The sequence below is a fragment of the Hypoxylon fragiforme genome (assembly GCF_022984875.1).
Source record: "Hypoxylon fragiforme strain CBS 206.31 chromosome Unknown GGS25scaffold_2, whole genome shotgun sequence".
Taxonomy (NCBI): Eukaryota; Fungi; Ascomycota; class Sordariomycetes; order Xylariales; family Hypoxylaceae; genus Hypoxylon; species Hypoxylon fragiforme.
The window spans coordinates 2,582,774-2,596,621 of NW_026054757.1; the positions used below are offsets into that span (position 1 = coordinate 2,582,774).

Consider the following 13,848-nt stretch of genomic DNA (forward strand, 5'->3'; position numbering starts at 1 on the left):
AGCGTGCAACCAAATTTAATTGAAAGCGCATTCAATTTTGAATTGATTGATATAGGTTTTAAATTGAGGCGATATGTGGTCGCAAAGTTATTTAAGTAAATAGGTAGCGGAACGGGAGGCATGTGATTACTTTTAGAGCCACATTAGGAGCTTTTGGTGCTACGTTAAGGGCCTTTAGAGCCGCCAAATAGCCCTAGATCTTTTTGGGGTTACGTTAAGAAGTGTTACGTGACTGTTTTTGAGACAAATATTAACATAACTTTTCAACCATGTATCGCCTCAGATCGCGGCTGGTATCAATTAATTAGTAATTGAATTCTCTTTTAATCAAAGCTAATTGCACGTTTATAGCTATATGTTTTATGGAGTTATTTAAGATTGAAAATATTAAATAAGGTTTGGCTCTAAGTGGCTTAAGGGTTCTAGCGTGGCTTTAAGAGTTGTCACATGCCTCCTAAGCTGCCACTTATATACTTAAATAATTTTGCAACCATAAATTGTTCCAGTTCGAGACTGGTATTAATTAATCGGTAATTAGATTCTTTTTTAATTGATTCCGGCTGTATCGTGGTGCGACTTATGATTAAAAAATTATTTGGATAGATAAAATAGATGGTTTAAATGGGCCTTGGCTTTTAAGATTTAATGGATTTATAGGATATATAATACCTAATAATAGTGTATCTAAGGGCCCGATAGTAAAAATAAGTAGTGCATATAGTAAAACTCTTAAAAAAAACGCATAATTGTTAAGCAATTAACGCTAAAAACGATTTAACTAATCTTAATTTTCTTATACAGGTTTTTAAGAATTACAAGGGTATTTAATGACGTAATTAATTCAATAATTTCCCATAGTAATTTCTTATAATAATTTTTTAAAAAAGTTTTAACATAAAAATATCCTTTAAATAAATAACTTAAAACAAGTTTTAATTTAATAATTTAAAAATATATTAAAGGTAATAAAAAAAATAAAGTTTAAAAGTATATTTATGGAATATTATTTATTTAAAAATAAAAAACTAAGAGTTTTTATATTAATATATATTAACGATTTATTAATTATAAGTAATATATTTAAAATTATTAAAAAAATAAAAACCGATTTAAACGATATTTTTAAGCTTAATAAGATAAGTAAAATAATTAAATTTATTAAATTTAAAATTAAATAAAATAAGGAATTACGTTAAATATTCTTTAATTAATTTAAATTTACCAGAAAAATTTTCTTAAAATATAATATTGAAATATTAAAAAAAATAAAGTCGTTATAAAAATCCGATATTATAATCCTATTAATATAAAAAAAGATTATTAAACTTAAACATATTAAATATATTAAAAAAATAAGATTTTTAAATTAATTATTTATTAAAATTTGTTTAAATATAATTAAAACGATATTAACCTTTATAAAAGTTAACGTAAGATTTAATAAAATTTATTTTAAATTGAAAAAACATTTATAAAAATATATTAATATTATATAAAATTTTGGAATAATGTTAAATAATAAATATAATCTTAAAAACCTAAAGTTAATAATCTAAGCAAATATTATTTTTATAAATTATTTAAGATTAAAAAAGTTAATAAAAACCTATTTAATAACTTTAGTAAAAAGCTTTATATATTAAAGTTTAAAGAAATAATCACTAATTATATTAAATAATATAGAAATAAAATTTATTAATTTATTTCTAATAAAATTATCGGGAATATAAATATTAAAACTCTTTTAAAAATTGGGATATCTTTAATTAAAGTTTTTATTGCTTTTTTCAAATTTAATTAATGTAATTATTACAGTTTTTAATCTTTTAAATATAATAAAAACCTGTTATATCGATACTTAATATAAATAGATTATTAATAAAATTTAATATAAAGATATTAAAATTTAATACGTTAAAATTAAAGAAATAATAATAAATAAATTAATTAAATTATTAATAAAGGAAAAATATAAGGTTTTTATTTAATTAATAAATTTGGAAAAGTATAAATAGAAAAAATAAACTTATAGATATTATTTTAGAAAATTAAAAAAGAAAAACGATTATTATTTTAAAAAAAAATGGAAAATTATATTTTAATTATTTAATTACATAACTTTAAAACTACCTATTAATAATAAATATGGCAATAATTGTAAGGTTTTATGCCAATAAAGGTATGTTGCAGGTGTCTTAGGTATTTTTAGCTATATGGCCCTTATGGTCATATATATTGGCACTCCGCCATCCATAGTTTGGGAATAAAGCAAGCTTTCTTCCTTTCCTCTTTCTTCTTTTTGGTTGCAGTTGTACTGCAATAATAACTTTGTTTGGAGAGCGTATGGAAGTCTGTGGCTTGACCAGGCCGCCGAGGGGAAATTAGGCAGCCTCAGTTCTGATGCGGTGAAAGCTCTTTCACAGCTGTGTTTTGGTCTCAACCATCGAGTCCAGGATCTCCAAATCAAAGGGGCAGCGCAGTATGGAAAGTGTCTGCGAGTGTTAGCGGGGGACCTCGGTAAGGATGGTGCCTTGGCCCGTGATAACCAGACGCTCATAGTACCAATCCTCTTGCTGTTGATGGTCTCGGTAAGTCTCATCGTGAGACTACATTATTTTACTCCGACTTGAAAATGTTGTATCTAATAATTGAAGCGCAGTCAGTTCAAGGAGACAGGATAGCAGCCATTTTCCATCTCAAAGCGATTGGCAACATATTAACACTATGTGGTCCTGAGGCCTTCCAACGCCAACCCCTGAGGAATGCCTTTGAGGCAGCTAGGGCTACACTGGTGCGCCACTGTAACATCTACGTCTACGTATAATTTGTTGACAGTCGACAGTTACTCGCCTCGTTATTTTCCAGAAAACGGACCTTTCTAGAGGATCGACGTTGGCAAAATGCACCCTATGCACTCGACCCATCCGCCACACCTCAGCAATCACACCTCCTTAATATTCTCGTTACCATACCGGGTTTCCTACAAGATATTGCCCGCATTGACGAACCGACTCAAGATTTCGATGATCGGCTTGTCGATTCCGCAGTCCCACATGAAAAGTCAGTTTATCAAGCAGATCTCTGTACACGGATCGCCGCGCAGCTCGAGAAGCTTTATCGTTGGCGCTGGAACTGGCAATGTCGATTTGGCCAATACGTCGCTATCGCCAACCCCAAACGGCAACCGGAAAGTCCCAACTCTGATTTTACTAACACGCCCTCGGGATTTAGCCGCTTGCAGTTCGACCGCGCTACATATGCTGATGATATCGCACTATACAATGCCATATTAATATGGTTGCTGGCGCTGGTGTGGAAGCTTCAACCATTCGAAGCAACTTCCATCATAAACGAATGCGCGCAACGTGCCACGGCTCTATCGGCCTCGTCGCTCAGCTCATTGATATCATCACCATCACCTGCTATGGCTTTTGAGCCTCTCTGTCATCCCGGCGCTGTCCATTCTATCCGAGCCCCGGCCATCGAGATATGCCGCGTCTTTGAGTGGAAGTGCCGCCACTACGAGCAGCACGATGCCTCCGGCAACCAGACCTGTTTATATCTATTCCCACTAGGCATGGCTCGGAGCGCGCTGGATGCCGATCCAGACTGGCATAGCTGGATAGACAGCCTGCTAGACTCCAACCCCAACACGGCGAGTTATGGCAGGAATCGTGGAAGTGTTGCTGGCTTCAGCTCCTACGTCACGAGACACGCCCTCTATCCAGATACCCTAAGGGTTCCTGGTAAGATGTACCAGGCCGGAGATTCTTGCTAATCTTGTCAGCCTACGCGACTTTCACCTCACAATGAAAACACGAGAATATGAGAATATGAGAACATGACACTATGACACCATGCCACATAGAGAGATGCCGCAACTTAGGTATAGAAAGTAAAAGGTATATTGTAGATGGGGATATAGGATATATACACAGCAGCCAACATGGACAAACACAACATCGTCATTAAATCCCCCATGCTCATATGCATTCATTCATACGAACCGAACCCCCTTCCCATTACTCCCGTCCGTCTACTCACCCGTCCACTCATTCATCCATTCATGCAAGCAAGCAAGCCTCATCAAGAACCATACCCAGAACGCCGCGCCAACGTCGCTTGCAAAAGCTCAACCAGTCTCAGAACCAGTTTCCTCAACAAAACCGGATCTACTACTTATTGCGGATGCTGATACGGCGGCTGGTAAGGCTGGCCCGGCGCCGGCGTAGCTTGCGGGCTATACGCGTATCCGGCGTCCTGGGGCGCAGCATACGGCTGGTGTCCGGGCGCCGGCGTGCCCTGCGGGCTGTACGGTTGCTGCTGGCTCGGGTACGCGCCAGTATACGCCGTGTTCTGCTGCTGCTGCTGCTGCTGCGTGTACGGGTCATAAGCGGGGGCAACCTGCTGCTGCTGCGGGTACCCCGTCGGCTGCTGCGCCCACTGCTGCTGGCCCGGCTGCTGGTTCAGCAACGGCTGCGAATGCGGCATGCCGGCCTGGAGCTCCGTGGCGCCTGGGCCTCCCGCCACACCACCGCCAGCACTAGCGGCACCGGACTTCTCGGGGTCGACGGGGCCCGAGGAGCCGAAGTTCGCGAGGCGGAAGTAGTGGCAGACGTAGGCGAAAGTGGGCACGAAGAGGAGCATCTCGAAGGCGGAGAGGGCGGCGATGCCGCTTAAGATTCCGAGGGCGCTGTCGGACGCGACGCCGACGACGCGCTTGCCGAGGATGGTGCACTGGCCGCTGTTGATGGCGCTGCCGTCGCTGGTGCAGGAGGCCGTGACGTCGACGGTGAACTTACTGCGGCGGTTCGCGGTGCCGGCCATGGCGGCCAGCCAGAAGATGATCATGAGCAGGTCGAGGGCGAGGGTGGCCCAGGTGTTGTAGGCGCGCCGGCAGGAGAGCACCTTTTCGGAGAGGAGGGCGTAGATTGCGATCACCCAGGTGAAGAGGCCCTGTGGATGGTGGAGGGACTGTTAGTTGTGTGGTTCATGATGCGGGCGTTGAAGAGGAGAGATTGTGAAAGGAAGGGAAAAACACATACGCAGACAATGACGAAGCCGAGCTCATCATAGTACAGTCCGTGAATCCACCAGCCAGTCATGGCCACGATGACGAGGGCGAGAATTATTTGGATCACTCTTAGCGCGATGAACCCTTTTGGCGTCGGGATGATCACCTCGCCCTTTCTGGTCGAGCCTGTTGTCGCCTCCATCTTTCCTTTAACCAAAGTTTCTCTTCTACCGTTGCCTTGTGTATAACTATTGGGTCAGTCCCCGACCTTGACGTTGTTGTCTTTTCTCGAAGTTAGCTGCTTCTTCGGTAGTTGGTACAAAATAGAGCACCAAAAAGTTTGCAAATGACTAACGATGCCCTCTTGGGGGCCTCAACCACGTATTTGTATGAAGCAGCCCCCCTGTCCCTCCGTCCCCAATGCCGCTGTTAAGCCCTCAATCATATGGAACCTCGTTTAGTAATCTGCCTAGGCATAGCTTGTAGGCATGTACGAGACCCGCAATCGTGCCTACCTAGTACCTAAAGCCAACTTTTTCACATCTCGAAGCCACGGCTCAGGCCTGTGACTGAGCGGCCAAGATCAATTCCGTTAATTCGAACAGTCGAGGGGAGGAGTAGGTATGCTATCGGTGTGCCCTGTCCCAGCAAGTTGACAGGGAGCATCTCAGCCGCACGAAGTCGGTTTTAGCCCGTGCTGTCATTGGTTCGGGCGCTCCCCTCCTCATAACTCCTCTGGATCGTAACGGACTATCGACTTCTAGCCCATCCCCGATTCAGCACCAGGCTAGCCCAGCCAGCCACTCGCAGCGCTCCGTCAAGCGAGCTACCGCTCTAGAGCTCTTTGTCGTAAGGTACGCTTGACACCGGAGGCAGCTTGGCAGGCAGACTTTCTTCCTCTGCCTCTATGGAGGCGTTTTTTTCTTTTCTTTTGGAGGGGGAGGTTTCATTCGGGAAATCGTATCGTCACCTATGTCGCATCGTTTTTTTTACGCCTAGACTCGGGCTGAAGTTTTGCTTCCACGTTACGGGTATGACTGCATATTGAGCTGAGGGCCTATGTTACACAAGAAATAATCTACAATTCAGCTCCGCAGCCAGATTCGATATATTCATATGTCCAGAGTTACAACGTATTACCCTTGACGAAACGTTATCGATCGAATGATGCCTCTCAAGATAAAGTAGACGGCTAATCATGCCTAATTTTCTAGCAGCGCTTGGCACGCTGGTCGAGGCCCATCGATCTACCTAGCCATGAAGGCTGTATTATGCACGTTAGGTACTTATAGAATAGCTCCCAATTCTCAAAGCCTCCGAGGTTGGTATATTCAATGCTGCCATGCCGATGCCAGACCCACAAGGCTGCTTAAGGTCGGTAGCATAGCATTAATGACATAATCTACCAACCCAAGATCATGGCAACATTGATAGGCCTATGCGATCCATCTTCATGATACTTAAGAGTCGTTTCACACAATCGTGTTGCCTTTGGCTCTTTGTTCCTCCCCATCCCGCATTGGGCCACTGACAAGCACCAAATCACCGTCTAGCATTTGGTATAAATCCCACGGGGGTGGGTGCACATTCCTCGCAAGATATATATCGGGAAACCCGCCAATGTTGTCCGGCCGAGAATGGAATAGAAACGAAGGTGCTTTTCTAAACATATGGACTTCGTTCTTTGAGCTCGACATCCGCGGGATCCTCCACGATGGCGCGATTCGATGCGATGATGTCTGAATATGGCAAAGCCCACGAAAAGAAGGCGAAGGATTTCTATCGCGATGGATGATCAAAGGCCATAAAATGGCTTGATAGGTCCTCTCATCGCCCCCCCGCACGTCCTCGAGCAACTATTTACTCGGATCTAGCGCCAAAGTCCTTTTTGACAAACATGGAGGATCAATGGCATCAATGGATATATGGGATATTTGCGGCACGTGGAGTTGTTAGGCTATGTATAGCACCTACCTATTCGTAGGCACTACGTACCAGTAGGTAGGTAAGGCATCCTACTTGTCTACCTAAGGCAGCCAGCTATTATAAATGATATCCTTTCGACTTTTGATCTCTTCGATTTCGCTTCTTCCCACATCATCTTCAATTCCTCCCATCCCCATCAAACCGGCCGCTACCTACCTACCTACCTAGTACGCATCATGACTTACTCGATCATCATCTTCGCCTACCGCAAGCCCGGTACCACGCCCGAGCAGTTCAAGAAGCATTACGAAGAGAGCCACATCCCGCTGCTCCGAGAAATCGCCGGCGAGACTTTCCCCCTATCCCACACCCGGCGGTACATCCTCCGCGCCGAGGGAGAGGCCGAGGGCACGACCCGAAATGCCACCACGCCGGCCTCCGTGCTTATGGGGTCTCAGGCCGATTTCGACTTCGACGCCACGGCCGAGCTGATCTTTAAAGATGCCGCCGAGTTTCAGAAATTCTGTATGTTACCCCCCCCCCCCCCCCCCTCTCCCTCCTTTCCCCTCTTTCCACCATCGTGCTACTCATGAAAATTCCTTTCCGCCGGAACATTTTGGCTTACACCGCTATGTAGTCAAGGCACTCCAAGGAACCCCCGCGAACGCCGCCAAGCTCGGCGCCAACGAAGAGCTGTTCCTCGACTTGACCAAAACCTCCATCGCTATTGTGGGCGAGACCCTGGTGACGACCAAGGAATGAAGAAATGAAATTTCAGAGGATGGGGATTCTTATGCAGCGACGTAGGTAGGTAAATAGCAACACAGCACCAGTGAAGAGGGTGGAGTAGGTGGTTTGGTGAAATCGTAGCATGCATAGTATCAAAACGAGGTTGGTTTTGCTGTCACTTATTGGCTTATATCGCACATGCGCAAGGATTAGAATCCTATCCGTATAAAGAAGCCGAACCGGAGCTCTCCAAGGATTAACTTGCCTATACCTTCTTCTTATTCTAAGATTCCACCTAGCTGTTTCGTATAAGCTGTAGTGATTATTCAAGGACTCCTTTTTTTTTTTTTTTTTTGTGAACAAACATGGATACCGGTCCCCCAACAGGGCACTATTACATTACGGATGGGCGACGGGGGGGAATACCAATACTGGATAGCCTACTAGGTACATGGAAATGCTTAGCCGCATCAGTCAAGTCTAGTGGACGATCGACCCGGACCCCCCCAACGCCCGCATACCCGCCCACCCCCACGGCGGTAACGGTGCGGGCTGCTGAGATCGCGCGGCCCGAGAAGGCAGAGACGAGGCTACCAGGGCATCATCCACGGAGGAACCTCCGACGCGTGAGATCGCCGAGCCGCCGGATTCGAGGATCGAGGATCTGAAATGCGCACGCACTTCATGCCCGTGCAATTCAGAGAATGTCAGAGAAAAAGGGGTTACGGACAAAATGGTCACTTCGTTTAGTGAAAAAGTCCATCCGTCAATCCTCCTTCCTGCGCTCAATAGTACTCACATAAATAAGGACAAGTCTTCGCTGCAGGCTCTAGCACGCGAGATCAAGGAGCGCGTCTACGTGCCTGAAATACCTGATCGTCGGGGCCAGATGAGGGGCGGCGTGTGACTAAAATTTGGATCTCTTAGGGATAATAAGATATGAAAACCGAAGCTTTCTGGAGATCAATGAATCCACACTCAGATTCCCCCAGATACTCAGTGAACGAGCCAAGTAGCCAGCAGTGCATCAATGTAGGTTGTTGTGGTATTTGCTACCTTTCGTCTTTAGTTTTTAAGCTCACAAAGCAATCGCCAACTTCCTTGCCTGCCTCATAGCTATCGTATCAATTACATGTATTTCCCGGTATTCTTTGGCCCTTTCACCCTTTTCTTTTTCTTTTCCTCCTTTTTGGTTGACAACAACGCCATTTTCTCATAGTAAATGCTAAAACAAACGAACCAGATTCCGATTTCAGATTCCAGGAGTGATCGCTCCATATTCATGCCATATTCATGGAGATAGCCCACACATAGCAAGTGCCACATCCGCTGAGCCTTCCTCTGCGTCCACATCGCCAACATAGCCAAGCTTCCCATTCCCGACGCACGCGAGTGCCACCGAAATCTGCGTTACGTTATGTGGAACTTCTGGAGCGAAGGGGCAAGGTTCGATAATTGAGTTTTCAGTTGTGGTATACCAAGCGTCTGCAGGCGCAACGTCCCTGATATATGTGGCCAGTTGGCTATATTCCGGCGGAAGGTGTGCGACCGAGGCAGGGGATACACTGTTTCGATTGAGTGTGACGTTGGTTCGAAAAAAAGCTCCGAACTTCCACGACAATCCTGCCTTAGAAAAGAAGGAGCCCATTTTGCTGTGTCTAACATATAAGGGAAATTCCGCCATCAGGACGGACGTGCCGCCCTGGCGTACGTACTCTAGCACTGCATCCCAGACGGCGGAGTTCTCCGGCAAACTCGGTGCTGCGTCAGTCACTATAACGGCTGAAAACCGTGGCTCCTCCGAGAGCAGTCGAATAGCTGACTCTTCCTTTTTTACGCGCCTGATGGTTGACCGTGATGCTAGTTTGGCAAGGAAACTACCATACATGTGATCAAAGGATGGACTTAATTGCAAAGAAACTAATAGGACCCGGGGCTTCAACACGTCGTCGGTAGCCATCTTCTACAGCTCACTTTCAGCGAAAAGAGCCCTCATCACTGGGCGAGACAGTGGTTAACTTACCTGAGCTGTTATATTGTTCTTGCTTGTATGAAGGGGCTATATCAGATGAAAGATGTGATGAGATGAGTGCTGTATGATAATCAATATATACCTACTTAGGTATGCACAGATTGGATATCGTGATTGGGTAGGCACATTGGGTATGAGATGTTCAAGTTGATGGTTGAGCAATGAAGGTTGTAACATTGATGGTTCAAGTTGTGCGGGTGGATGAAGTGATACCTAGGTTAGTACATTCTAGATATACGGAGTATGGAAATTACAGGTTTCAAGTTATTGCATCCATTCAACCTACTTTATAGTACCTTCCCATTAACTTGGTTCAAGTCAATATAAGCATTGAAGGTGAGGCAGGTACGACGGTTTGTATTGATGTTAATATAAATTATGTCACTGGTACAATACATTGAATGCTTCGATACCTAGCATTTAACCCCGCTCTCTGCGTTGTTACAGATGGGCTAACAGTGCCTAACACATAGTACCTAGAAGTACCTATAGTGGAATGGAGTGGCATTAATTATTCCTTGATGCTTGGAAGTTTTGGGCTGCACCATTGTTTTCGACCCTTCTACCCTGCAACTCAACAATCTAAACACTGAGCGACTAAATATCCCTTTTTCCTAATCTACCTAGGGGTCACTTCTCTTCCTCTGCTTAAGCTATTGCTGTAAGACAAACCTAGTTGAAAATGCAGTCGGGAATATCTGGTAATGAATACCCCCACCCTTACTAGGTACCCAAGATATCACCCAAGAGATGAAGCTCACAATCGTACCCTCGATATATAGCTTCCCAGGAGCTTGTCTCCCAGTTCAATACTCTCCTGGCAGATAAATCGCAATTCGGGTTACTCGTAACCATCACCTCCGAATCCTTGACGCCCTTAAGAACCCTGTCCCGCACCTCTCCATCCAGCGACTTTGCCTCCAACCTCACCCAACTTGCCCCTCACATCAAGCCCGATGAGGCCCTGTATATCCTCCTACGCAGATATGACAGCGCTCCGTACCTAATAGCCGTCACCTACGTGCCCGATGCGGCTAAGGTTCGGTCCAAGATGCTATTCGCCTCTAGCCGATTGACGCTGGTGCGCGAGCTGGGCTCTGAGCACTTCCGCGAAACCATATTCGTGACGATGCCCGAGGAGCTCAGCGCCGCCGGGTTCGACAGACATGATCGACATATCGAGCTCGAGGCGCCGCTTACGGAAGAGGAGAGGTCGTTGGGCGAGGTCAGGCGCGCAGAGGCGGAAGCTGGTGCTGGCACGGCTGTTCGTGAGATTCATCTCAGCAAGACCATGAACATGCCCACCGCTACTGATGCTCTAGTTTCCCTGAGCGCTCTAGGCCGAGGAGAAGGCAGTGGCTTTGTGATGCTGGTTAGTAAAATGCATATTAATTTTCCCTTTATTTTGCGGGACACTTCAGCTAATCAATTACATGTGACAGAAAATCAATCCCGACACCGAAGTCGTGGAGCTGGTCTCCGATAACTCCACCCCCACTACCATATCCGAGCTTGTGAAGAGCATCTCGACAACGGAGCCGCGTTTCACATTCTTCCGGTACAAGGCCACCCCACCGCACGGCGGAGAGGAGAAGACCGTGATCCTCTTTATCTACACCTGCCCCGCCACGCCGGGCAACAAAGCCATCAAGTTCCGCATGATGTACCCGCTTATGAAGCGTTCGGTGCTCGAAGTTGCCACCAAGGAAGCCGGGCTCACGATCGACAAGAAATTCGAAGTCGAGGAGCCGGACGAGATCACAGAGCAATCCGTTACGTCGGAGCTGTTCCCCGAAACCGAGACCAAGACCGCCTTCCGAAGACCCAAGCGACCCGGCAGGTGAACAATGTCAAACAAAGTTCTGGATACATGACAGAAAAATGGGGTATGGATAACGTAGCAATGAAAGTCTAGCATAGCGGTCAAGAATGCCAGCCAGCACATTTGAAGTACGTACATAGATACATGTTAGATACAATTCGCTATTCAAAATGGCCTCTACCTACATAGCAAATAATGCTACAATATGTGGATGTCCAGTACCTAGGATTTCAAGAAGACCTCCTACCTCCCTACCTATCTACATAAACGGCGGTCGATTCCCATACTACCCTAGGTACCTTATCTTACCCCCAACCAGGGATCGCCGTCCACTTGGCCGCGGACATAATTATTTACCCAGGTATTAGGTACCTAGTATGTACGTATCTATTCCTCATATTTCCCACCCGTCACAATACTCGGCCCGCTCTTCTCCAACTTCTCCTTGAGATACTCGTACACCGTGAACGTCACTGCCTGGCCGGGCGCCACCCGCATGATGCGCGGCGTGATGCCCTTGTAGAATGCGTGGAAACCTTCTTGTCTGTTTTTTTTTAAAAAAAAAAGAAAAAGAAAAAATGGATTAGCTTTGATAGTACGGTAGAGGGTGGAGAAGGAGAGGAGATGTGATGATGATAGAAGGGAGATAAGAAGGAGGAAGGGGAGAGAGAGAAACAAACGCACTTAAACATATCCCCCGCAATAACGCTAATCCTCCTAAACGCTGAGACGCCCTCCTCGGCGGGCGTCTTCTGCAGCCGCGTCTTGATGGTGTCGATGGGCGCGTTGCTCAGGGGGCCCATGGCGCCGCTCACGAGCCCGATGATGGTGGTCTGCCAGCTGGGCAGCTGCACCGCGGCCCCCACGCCCTGGCCGTTCCGCTTCTCCTGCCAGCGCAGCAGCGCTTCCTTGAAGTACGTGTAGGCGGTGAAGTTGACGGCCTGGTTGCTGCCCTGGCGCAGCGCGGTGAGGCTGACGCCGCGGTACAGCGCGCCGACGCCCTCCTCCTTGACGACGGTGTAGAGCGCGTGCGCGGCGTTGCGGTACTTGGGGATGTCGAGCGGGTCCGCCATGCTGTGGTGCTGCGCCTGCAGCCGGATCTTGACGACCTCCATCGGCGTGACCACGGCGACGGCCTCGGTCACGCCGGCGGCTAGGCCGGCGAGAAACGTGCCCCGCCCCGTTATCATCTGCGTCTCGGAGTCGGCGAGCAGCTGCTTGTACCACTCGAAGGAGGTGAAGCGGATCGCCATCTTGGGCACGATGCCGGTGAGCACGGCGCCCAGCCCCTTGTACAGGCCGAGGGGCGTCTCGCGCTTCACGATCTCGGAGCCGGTGCGGATGAAGCCGCGTTTGGGGGCGCCGGGTTGGCGGGCGCGGCGGGAGAGCTGCATGCGGACTTTTATTGTGTCTGTGTTTGGGGGAAGAGTGCATGTTAGAGTTTTATCATATTATAGAGATGGTGAGGTACGGAATAGAGCATGGGGCACGAACCTAGAGGATGGCATGCGAGTGCTTCCATCATACCTGCGCCTCCACCAGCTGTATACATCACGACGGTATTAGTATGGCTATACTCGTCAAGACATAGGGAGGGGTTCAGTCAAGGGGAGTCTACCGATGAGATTAGTGGCTGCCGTCGGCGGCGCCTTGCCATCTTTTCCTCCCACTTTCGTCGCCATTGCGTTGTTCTGTGATTTGGGCTTGCGCCCCTTTTACTACTCTGTGGTTGGTTCCAGTCGTATGTTGGTGGTCTGGCGAGAAGGAAAGTGGAAATGAGTTCCTGGGGGATATAATCACATGCAAGGGACGTCACCAATGCTTAGGTACCTAGTCGGAATATGAGGGAGACGGGAACAAAGGAAGACTTCTTCGACAATTCTTTTGGCCGAGGTCAAGCGAGACAACAACAAAAAAGGGGGAGAGGGAGGAATAGGAGCTAAACAACGTCGTCTGGAATGTACCTAAGGTATGAGGATTGTGTGTGAAAGACGATGGGTAAGAAGTAGCATGAGATAGATGTAAGAGCTAAAGAAATCAGATTCTTCTAAACCTTCCTACAACATGGGAACTCTAGTCTAGGATATCTCGAGTATCTATATAAAAGTATACCTACCTACCTACCTACTTAGCCCGGTTCCTAAAAGCGCCACGCGCTAGGGAATAAGGGGATTGCCGAGCTACATAATAGCTAGCTATTGGGACGAGTAGCTTTTGCGCGTGCGTGTGAGAGAGTACCCGCGACCCCGGAAAGGGGAAGCGAGTGACTCAATGGGATCTTCTCAAGTCCCGCGGCATGGGGGAATCTACTCGCCATCTCGTGTT

The 13,848-nt window shown here is 46.7% G+C and overlaps 6 protein-coding genes across 6 annotated transcripts; 3 read left to right on the top strand and 3 right to left on the bottom strand.

Moving 5' to 3' along the window:
* The first annotated feature begins 2,187 nt into the window (after window positions 1-2,187).
* GGS25DRAFT_476729 (uncharacterized protein) lies at window positions 2,188-4,377 on the top strand. Its single transcript, XM_049259796.1, has 3 exons — window positions 2,188-2,588; window positions 2,660-2,791; window positions 2,843-4,377. The coding sequence occupies exons 1-3, from the start codon at window positions 2,580-2,582 to the stop codon at window positions 3,776-3,778; spliced, it is 1,077 nt and encodes a 358-aa protein (XP_049120268.1). The 5' UTR covers window positions 2,188-2,579; the 3' UTR covers window positions 3,779-4,377.
* Window positions 3,965-5,876, bottom strand: GGS25DRAFT_132620 (uncharacterized protein). The gene is made up of 3 exons (XM_049256236.1): window positions 5,347-5,876; window positions 5,046-5,296; window positions 3,965-4,956 (listed from the first exon to the last, which is right to left on the bottom strand). Exons 2-3 carry the CDS (start codon window positions 5,214-5,216, stop codon window positions 4,180-4,182), a joined length of 948 nt encoding a protein of 315 aa, XP_049120269.1. The 5' UTR covers window positions 5,217-5,296; window positions 5,347-5,876; the 3' UTR covers window positions 3,965-4,179.
* Window positions 5,877-6,944: 1,068 nt separating this feature from the next.
* GGS25DRAFT_132588 (EthD domain-containing protein) lies at window positions 6,945-7,868 on the top strand. Its single transcript, XM_049256235.1, has 2 exons — window positions 6,945-7,465; window positions 7,578-7,868. Exons 1-2 carry the CDS (start codon window positions 7,177-7,179, stop codon window positions 7,700-7,702), a joined length of 414 nt encoding a protein of 137 aa, XP_049120270.1. The 5' UTR covers window positions 6,945-7,176; the 3' UTR covers window positions 7,703-7,868.
* A 1,092-nt stretch (window positions 7,869-8,960) lies between these two features.
* Window positions 8,961-9,629, bottom strand: GGS25DRAFT_518391 (uncharacterized protein; the record flags this gene model as incomplete). The annotated part of the gene is made up of 1 exon (XM_049263524.1): window positions 8,961-9,629. One exon carries the CDS (start codon window positions 9,627-9,629, stop codon window positions 8,961-8,963), a length of 669 nt encoding a protein of 222 aa, XP_049120271.1.
* A 754-nt stretch (window positions 9,630-10,383) lies between these two features.
* GGS25DRAFT_518392 (actin depolymerizing protein) lies at window positions 10,384-11,545 on the top strand (the record flags this gene model as incomplete). The annotated part of the gene is made up of 3 exons (XM_049263525.1): window positions 10,384-10,402; window positions 10,484-11,073; window positions 11,144-11,545. The coding sequence occupies 3 exons, from the start codon at window positions 10,384-10,386 to the stop codon at window positions 11,543-11,545; spliced, it is 1,011 nt and encodes a 336-aa protein (XP_049120272.1).
* A 240-nt stretch (window positions 11,546-11,785) lies between these two features.
* Window positions 11,786-13,580, bottom strand: GGS25DRAFT_132716 (mitochondrial carrier). The gene is made up of 4 exons (XM_049256237.1): window positions 13,142-13,580; window positions 13,018-13,065; window positions 12,208-12,934; window positions 11,786-12,067 (listed from the first exon to the last, which is right to left on the bottom strand). Exons 1-4 carry the CDS (start codon window positions 13,203-13,205, stop codon window positions 11,911-11,913), a joined length of 996 nt encoding a protein of 331 aa, XP_049120273.1. The 5' UTR covers window positions 13,206-13,580; the 3' UTR covers window positions 11,786-11,910.
* Between the last annotated feature and the right edge of the window lie 268 nt (window positions 13,581-13,848).

What these genes read in the sequence shown, in the direction of transcription:
- GGS25DRAFT_476729 (XM_049259796.1), top strand. An exon ending in AGGCAGCTAGGGCTACACTG is followed by an intron (nt 2,792 to 2,842) that starts GTGCGCCACTGT and finishes GACAGTCGACAG; the next exon opens with TTACTCGCCTCGTTATTTTC.
- GGS25DRAFT_132620 (XM_049256236.1), bottom strand. Translation starts at nt 5,216, where the DNA reads ATGGAGGCGACAACAGGCTCGACCAGAAAGGGCGAGGTGATCATCCCG. An exon ending in TCGGCTTCGTCATTGTCTGC is followed by an intron (nt 4,957 to 5,045) that starts GTATGTGTTTTT and finishes CACCATCCACAG; the next exon opens with GGCCTCTTCACCTGGGTGAT.
- GGS25DRAFT_132588 (XM_049256235.1), top strand. Translation starts at nt 7,177, where the DNA reads ATGACTTACTCGATCATCATCTTCGCCTACCGCAAGCCCGGTACCACG. An exon ending in CGCCGAGTTTCAGAAATTCT is followed by an intron (nt 7,466 to 7,577) that starts GTATGTTACCCC and finishes ACCGCTATGTAG; the next exon opens with TCAAGGCACTCCAAGGAACC.
- GGS25DRAFT_132716 (XM_049256237.1), bottom strand. Translation starts at nt 13,205, where the DNA reads ATGGCGACGAAAGTGGGAGGAAAAGATGGCAAGGCGCCGCCGACGGCA. An exon ending in GGCAGCCACTAATCTCATCG is followed by an intron (nt 13,066 to 13,141) that starts GTAGACTCCCCT and finishes TGATGTATACAG; the next exon opens with CTGGTGGAGGCGCAGGTATG. An exon ending in ATTGCGGGGGATATGTTTAA is followed by an intron (nt 12,068 to 12,207) that starts GTGCGTTTGTTT and finishes AAAAAAAAACAG; the next exon opens with ACAAGAAGGTTTCCACGCAT.